The following is a 7500-nucleotide window of genomic DNA, read 5'->3' as shown; positions in this document are numbered from 1 at the left end:
GGTGAAATAGCAGCAGGACTGCGGTCCCTGCATGGCGCCATTAGTACTCGCCGCTCCTCTCACATTCCAACAGTAGGCCCACCAGGTCAGCAACCTCATTGATGCTGGATCGAAGTTACGCAATGTGGCCGCCAAAAGCGTGAGTAAAACTCGTTTTTCGAGAGAGCCGGCGTTTTAGTCCGTAACCGCAATCGTTGACCCTTGGTTGTGATTGATCTGCGCCAGGAGAGCCCGCGAGATTTGCCCGCGAACTCACAACCTCGTGTACAACCACACCGGCGTTGTACTACAAACGTTTTTCGTTTGAGGACAGGTTTGTCTAGGTCATTTTTAGGCCACCTTCCCCACGCATTCAAAGGATTGGGATTGATCCCTTCTTTTATGCTCCGACCGACTACGACGACATGTTGTGGGAGAGACGGGTGTCGCGGTGTTTGTTTGCACAAACCCGACTACCGACCGCCGTTCCTATTACGAAGGAGCTCGAGAACCTGCATTTGTGTTCCAGCGGTGGCAGCGAACGGTCGGAGTTCAATCGGGCATACCGTATCGCGACAGTGTATCGCGTGGCATGCAGACCCCGGCAATTGTGAATCGTGCGTGCGATCGGTCAACAGAACCGAAATGATTCTCGTTTGCTCGTCGATCATGTTAATGTGACGTGTTTTGCGTTGCCACGGTGGCACTAGATAGCCACCAACCAGTGCAAATTATTTTAGAATTGTGTGCCTCTCATCCATTTGCTCCACTGTAACAAACGATTATCGCATGCCAGTGATCGACAGCACGCCTCAAGGGGATAAGCATCTCGTTCAAGGATAAAGTGAGAGTGCGAACTAAAGCGGAAACCTCCAGAAAATTTGGTAAGAGCACGAAAGTACGTAAGCGGCTTTAGATTACGAATAGAATATCTGAAAGATAGATGTTTTGTATGTTTTGAATTTCGCATGGATTATGATGTGATGCACCCCCCGGTGATGGGGACCATGAGGTGCTGGTAGAAGAGAGTTCGAGGACAGCCAGTTGCGAGAATCCTTCCTTGGCATCATTTGTAATGGACAGCATGCTCATTCTTGGCATGAAGGCGCCGATCATTAGTTCGCCGATTGAATCGTACCGAATTTATAATTACTTTTTTGCATACACCCGGTGGATAGCAGCGTAAACCCGGTACGAATCGCTAAACTCGGTCAGCTAATTGAAATGAAGGTTGAAGAACTATCTTAGAACGTCGTTCATGTTTGAGTTAATGCTCATAACTCAGATAAAGATTTAATGGCAGTAATAATGTTCCACTTTTTGCCGAACACGTGTTCTCGTTCTTCGCGTTGGTTTATGGACTGTCGTGCGTCATTATGGCGGCATCCTTCTCCATATTCTCGTCATGAAGGTCAAGCTAGACCTAGAATCACGACAAAATGTTCTTTTCTCATTCGCCAAAGGGACAGGTTCGTTCTGGATCGTACTGGTTTGAATCGGATCGTTCGGTTCCTCGTCGACATTCGACGACGTTCGACGATATTGTCGCGTCCTTACATCGCCGCCAACTGGCCCCGAAATGTGTACTTACAAATGGAAATTCGTTGTAACCATGGCCACATCTCTTTTCCGCACACAAGGATACGACTGCCAGATAGGGAGCTCGAGGGAGGGGACGAGATTAATCGATCGATCGGTCGAAGGATTCCACACCTTGCTCAAGGTGTGCTGCGTACGAATGGCGCAAATTGTGGCAAACGCACTGCGTGCCCCGAAAGATTCGAGAGGGAATGATATGGCAAAATATCGTCTGCATGTTTTGGTACTCCTGGATCTGGTTAAGCCGGTTTTCATGGATGGGTTTGGGATTTTTTTTTTGCATAACGATCTCATCGTAAACGAAAACATTATTTACATCGTATCCGTGCCTTTTTTGGGGGCTTGAGCGATCGTGGTGACTAGCGAACGATCTGATCTCCAGTCAATGATCTTTTGAAATGCTTGTGGTCTCGCGAGCTAATAGATGATCGCGAAGCGTTGGCCAAACTTCTGGCATACGTATTGCTGAAGGTCATTACTAGAATCGAGTTGCTATAGCATCTTACGCACGTGTTTCAATGTAAATCCACTGTTCAGCTGGTGCTTTGAAATAGTTTTGCTAGGTACACGGGCCCGTTGTTACCAAGTTGATCTAAAGGGGGACATGATGGGGTAGGATTACACGACGATAACACTAGCTTTCTGGCTTCTGTTTCTTTGCTAAACAACCTGTTGTCGCTGTTGATAAGAACAACTGATTGTTCTATCCTATAAGGATGTAATGGAGAGCAGCTTTTTGAGCGCTCTGTGTTGAAGAAGGTTAACTTTGTCTGAACCTATCGATATCAATAGTCTCTGGATGCTCTGGGTCAATGTAAATACTTTCGGGAATCATTCCTTTGCTTTCTTCGTTCTTTCCAATTGTTACTGTCACAATTATTGTTGAATTGGGTTTAAATGAATAATAACTTTTGTATTTAACTAATATAAAAGTACGTCGCTATTTGTACAGCAAATTGTGATAAATACGATTGTTATCTCATTAACAAATTGTAGATACGTACGATCGTATCACGTTAGTGAGAGGGGCGAACGAACTCCCAGCGGGTATAAAACCACTAAAACATAATTAAAACACCCGTTGATGAGTTGTGTGTTTAGTCGAACGCCGGCGACGATTCCGATGCTTTCTGCCAGCTGTTCTAACATTGTATTGATACAAACAACCGTGCGTTATCAAACTGGAGCTAATGTAGTTTGCTATGTTTTGTTTCAGGCCATCGGAGGAGGATCATCTTCGAAGATTGTAACGATCATTGCAAAACAATCATGGGATTGTCGAGGGTGGAAAGAGTGGTACCGGGAAGCCGATGGCTTCGTGGTTATACGGTACAGTTTATGGTGGCCGATCTGATCGCTGGTATTACGGTCGGTTTGACGGTACTTCCACAAGGCCTAGCGTACGCAACATTGGCCGGTTTAGAGCCACAGGTTAGTATTGATGAGAAGACGTTACTCTCAGGATTTGAGCTATCGTTTCATCACTTTGTCTACGATCACTTCCAGTATGGTTTGTACTCGGCGTTCGTTGGAGGTGTCGTGTATGCTTTGCTCGGTGGTTGTCGTGAGGTGACGATCGGTCCAACGGCACTGCTCTCGCTGATGACGAGTCGGCACACGGGATATGGTGGTGCATCCGGACCGCAGCTGGCGATTCTGCTTTGCTTCCTTTCTGGCATCGTTGAGTTACTGATGGCCGTCTTGCGCCTGGGAGCACTCGTCGATCTCATCTCGCTACCAGTAACGGTTGGTTTTACCTCAGCAACGGCTTTGATCATTGGAGCGTCGCAGTTGAAAGCCTTGCTCGGCATACGGGGCGGGTCCGGATCCGGTTTCGCCAGTACCGTGCGCACCGTTTTCGAGAAAATGCCGGAAGCGCGTGTAGCCGACAGTATTCTCGGAGTGGTATCGATTGCCGTTTTGCTGGCACTAAGGGTAAGGCCACACCTTGATACATATCCCGAAAATCCTTACTAACGATCGTGTTGAGTTTACAGAAATTGAAGGACATCAAAACACCGGCAGATGCATCTAAAGGGCGTCGAGTGGTAGGACTCCTCTGCTGGCTGATTGCAACTGCCCGCAATGCTCTCGTGGTGTTGGTAACCAGTGGTCTGGCATTCTATTACGATCTGCGTGGTGAAACACCGTTCGTGCTTACCGGAACCGTTAAGAGTGGTATTCCTGCATTCCAGCCACCTCCGTTCAGTACCATTCTGCCGACCGGCGGTGGTTCCAATGGTACCAGTCCCATCGAGCTCGGTTTCGTAGGCATGCTAAACGAACTGGGTGCATCGATCGCCCTTGTACCCATCATTGCCGTGCTTGGTAATGTGGCCATTTCGAAGGCTTTCGGTGGCAGTGGCATCAACCCAACCCGGGAATTGGTGGCTCTCTCACTGAGCAACGTATGTGGCTCGTTTTTCAGTTCGTTTCCCGTGACTGGTTCGTTCTCGCGCAGCGCCGTTAATCATGCGAGCGGCGTAAAGACACCGATTGGAGGTATTTATACCGGGGCGCTTGTGCTGTTGGCACTTGGAGTGCTAACTCCGTACTTCCGGTACATACCGAAGGCTGCGCTTAGCGCGGTAATCATTTCGGCGGTCATTTTTATGATCGAGTATGAAGTGATACGGCCACTGTGGCGTTGCAATAAGCGCGAGCTAATACCGGGTGCGGTTACGTTTGTGTTGAGCTTAATCGTTGGCGTTGAGTTGGGCCTGTTGGCCGGTGTTCTCACGGATCTGGCGTTTGTCGTCTATCGTACCGCGCGTCCCATGCTGGCCGTCAGTGTGGCGACCACGCAGCTCGGTACTCAGTACATCCTAATCCGTCCCAATCACAGCTTGATCTACTTTCCTGCCGTCGAGTGGGTACGCAATGTAACGTCGAAAGCGATCAAGCAGCACGGCAACATTCCCGTGGTGTTCGATTGCCGGTTAGTGAATGGTGAGTCACGTGTGTGCAGGAACATTATCTACGCAGACTAATTTAACTGTTTTGGCTTCTTGTAGAGTTTGATTATACTGCTGCCACGGGACTGCAGATGCTGCGAAAGGAACTGGAGAAAAAGCAGGTTCCGCTAGTCGTGTATGGATCGTCGAGCGAAGTTCGCAAACTATTACAGGAAACGCTCAAGAGCAGTCTGCTGGAAGTTACCAACGATGAGGAGCTGGAGATACTGTTGCAAGAACTGTCTCCCGAGGTGGGCGGAAGAGGAGGAGGTAAGCATGAGTCACGTGAAGTCGCCATACCGCTTCTTTCACCCGAGACGCAGAATCGTCCTGCGCCGATAGCTGAGATCGAAGAACCATAATGCAGCCTCTCTCCTATGCTTCTCTCGCCTGGAAGGCATTATGTGGGTTAGCCATGCCAACGTGTTAAGCTACGCTCAAGTATTATCGGGTACATATTTGCATGCGCACCACATTCGGCATCATACTCATCTATAAGATACTAGATAACTATGGGACCTATTTTGCCTCTTTCTGTATATTCTCTCTGTCGGTTGTTACAGGTGTATGATAGAAAAAGATGTTTCCACGTAAACGTAGCGCGTGGTACGACCGACACAAAATTAAATCTCGAACATACGATTACCATTCACTTCGGCGGTAGACGTAGCTCATAACGAACTGCTTTACAATAGCGTGTAATAAAGAAATCAAATTTCCTACCAAACACTTGGTGTTTCCTTTTTTAAGTAATAACGGTCAATTTGAAACTGCACATAGCATATCTTTTGTTATACGGGTTATACGAGTGCTGAACTTTTCTCCAGGAGTAGCGGTGAATACGTCCTGCCTTTCCAGCGACCTCTGCAGCAAAAATTATTCCAAAAATCGTCGTCGTCCCTGCTGGAAGTGGAAGTAAGTTCGCTGGAAAATGTCGCATTTTAATCGATAATTTTCCTAGATTCAGTGCATTCTAACCGAAAACCTTCGACTGGTGTCTCCGTGGATCGAAGCAACCATCATTCCAACGTGCGTTTGGTTTTAAATTCGTTTTTATCAAGCGTCCGTTTTTACGTTCTCCAGCCGAGATCTAGAAAGTTCGCTTACGCACGCGTTTCCACGTGACCGTAGCGGCTTAAAACCGGAACCCTCGAACGTGTGAAGTGTCCGAGTCGAAAAGAATCACAGCTTCTTTGTGGAATCAAATAATCGCGAACAAAAGGTGTAAATTGTGGCTAATTTTTACTTCTTGGGAGTTCTCCAAGGCCGGTCCAGTCACCGCATTTTTCGCTTTTTCTTTTCGGTTTTGCAAAGCTGCTCGCGTTTAGAGTAATGAGTGGAATACTTATGTAACAGAATTCAAATTCCGACGGAGCCTGAATTCTTGGCGAGACAACTACTCTGGTGGTTTTCTTTTAACACGTTCTGCTATTTTTAAGGGTTATCTAATCCAATTAGGGATGGTAACATTATGTTTGAAAAGGATCCACACGACCCTTATTCAACTGTTTTATATAACCAGCCAGCAGGCGCACTGCGACAGGCTCGCCTCTGTTCTATCTTATCACTCTGAGGCCATGGCTTAGCGCCAATTTTTACCCGTAATCATACACACAAACACACTCCACAAGTTCTCGTGTCGCGGAGAAGGTTATCGATTAAACAAGCGACTAATGGCTCCGTTTGGCAGGACATTAATGTTAATTTTATGTTTCTTCGATCCTCCAGGAGTCCAAGAAAGCGTGGACACAGGACCTCTAGCAACAACCCGGAAGGAATCAGCTCAACATGTTTACCGCTCTTCTTGATGCCGCACGGAACTCCCCGTTCCGCACACCGTTCACCCGTGTCCAGTGCGATGACGGCAGTGCACCGGTGGCAGCAGACACGGAGAAGGCGGTAGTTCCGGGTCGTTCCATTCAGGCGGCCTCAACCCGCGAGGTTGAATTCGGATCGAACGAGTTCTTTGGTCTGTGCGCGGTCGGTGGTATCCTGTCGTGCGGAATCACTCACACCGCCGTCGTTCCTCTCGATCTGGTCAAGTGCCGGCTGCAGGTCGACCAGGCCAAGTACAAGAACTTGTTCCATGGCTTCAAGGTGACCATCGCCGAGGAGGGAGCTCGTGGTCTGGCGAAGGGATGGGCCCCCACATTCTTCGGCTATTCCGCACAGGTAGGTGATAAGTATTGCATTATCTTCCCCTCACGTCGCTATCTAAGCCCCACATGTCTTTCTCACGTGAACAGAGAGTTCACCTTGACCTTCAGTTCCTAGTCTACTTTGGTCGAAAATCGCCATCTTTCGTGTCCCCCTTTCCCGGTCATGTGATGCTAGTCTAGCAACACATTCTGCAATGCTTTTTTTGCTTTAAAAGCAAAGAATTTTACAGTGCGCTTTCTTGCGCAAATATCTGTCTCCAGATTGTGCTACCGGCGATAACGATGTTGGTCTTATTGGTGCGCAACCGTTTCGCGCGGCTCGTTGGAGTAATTGAAGTGGCCTTGAATCGGCGGCGTCGACACGCGATTGCCACGCTTACGTAACGGGGCGTGTAAACGGTGCTACGTAGCACCGTAAACGTAGCAGCTTATTGAATGAACCCGATCATGATTGACTGCCGGCATGGTAATCTTCGTTTCGATATGTTGGATCACATGGATGATCGTTTGTTTAACTTTTTCACCCGAGTAGCCCATGGAATGATCAGTAAAATGTAAATTTAAATTGAATCATCTTTGATTATTGTGATTAACATTTTTTATTATTTTTTTGAAGGGTGCCTTCAAGTTCGGCCTGTACGAAGTATTCAAAATCCAGTACGCCAACATGATCGGCGAGGAGAATGCCTATCTGTACCGTACTTGGGTGTATCTGGGTGCTTCGGCTTCAGCCGAATTCTTTGCCGACATTGCTCTGTCTCCGCTAGAGGCTGCCAAGGTGAAGATCCAAACCATGCCAGGCTATGCTA

General features: G+C 47.8%; 2 protein-coding genes across 6 annotated transcripts in view; both read left to right on the top strand.

Moving 5' to 3' along the window:
* The window catches only part of LOC125952222 (sodium-independent sulfate anion transporter), a 5868-nt gene extending 618 nt beyond the window's left edge, over positions 1 to 5250 (top strand). The window contains exons 1-6 of one of the 4 annotated variants that reach the window (XM_049681573.1): positions 521 to 863; positions 2795 to 3009; positions 3085 to 3513; positions 3576 to 4527; positions 4593 to 4802; positions 5096 to 5250. In XM_049681573.1, the coding sequence (XP_049537530.1) occupies positions 2848 to 3009; positions 3085 to 3513; positions 3576 to 4527; positions 4593 to 4802; positions 5096 to 5103 (1761 nt within the window). In that variant the 5' untranslated portion in view covers positions 521 to 863; positions 2795 to 2847 and the 3' untranslated portion in view covers positions 5104 to 5250. Of the gene's footprint in view, positions 1 to 520; positions 878 to 2794; positions 3010 to 3084; positions 3514 to 3575; positions 4528 to 4592 lie in introns of those variants that run through there. The other 3 variants (XM_049681570.1, XM_049681572.1, XM_049681571.1) reach the window with 3 other exon arrangements.
* A 145-nt stretch (positions 5251 to 5395) lies between these two features.
* Positions 5396 to 7500, top strand: part of LOC125950366 (phosphate carrier protein, mitochondrial-like) — a 3037-nt gene continuing 932 nt past the window's right edge. Inside the window, exons 1-3 of one of the 2 annotated variants that reach the window (XM_049678301.1) lie at positions 5396 to 5447; positions 6261 to 6704; positions 7308 to 7500. The exon at positions 7308 to 7500 is cut by the window's right edge and continues 148 nt beyond it. In XM_049678301.1, the coding sequence (XP_049534258.1) occupies positions 6321 to 6704; positions 7308 to 7500 (577 nt within the window). In that variant the 5' untranslated portion in view covers positions 5396 to 5447; positions 6261 to 6320. Of the gene's footprint in view, positions 5562 to 6260; positions 6705 to 7307 lie in introns of both variants that reach the window. The other variant, XM_049678302.1, reaches the window with a different exon arrangement.

Source organism: Anopheles darlingi, chromosome 2 (genome assembly GCF_943734745.1).
Source record: "Anopheles darlingi chromosome 2, idAnoDarlMG_H_01, whole genome shotgun sequence".
NCBI lineage: Eukaryota > Metazoa > Arthropoda > Insecta > Diptera > Culicidae > Anopheles > Anopheles darlingi.
Note: the sequence above shows the minus strand (reverse complement) of the source record. Positions and strands in the feature narration are given on the sequence as shown.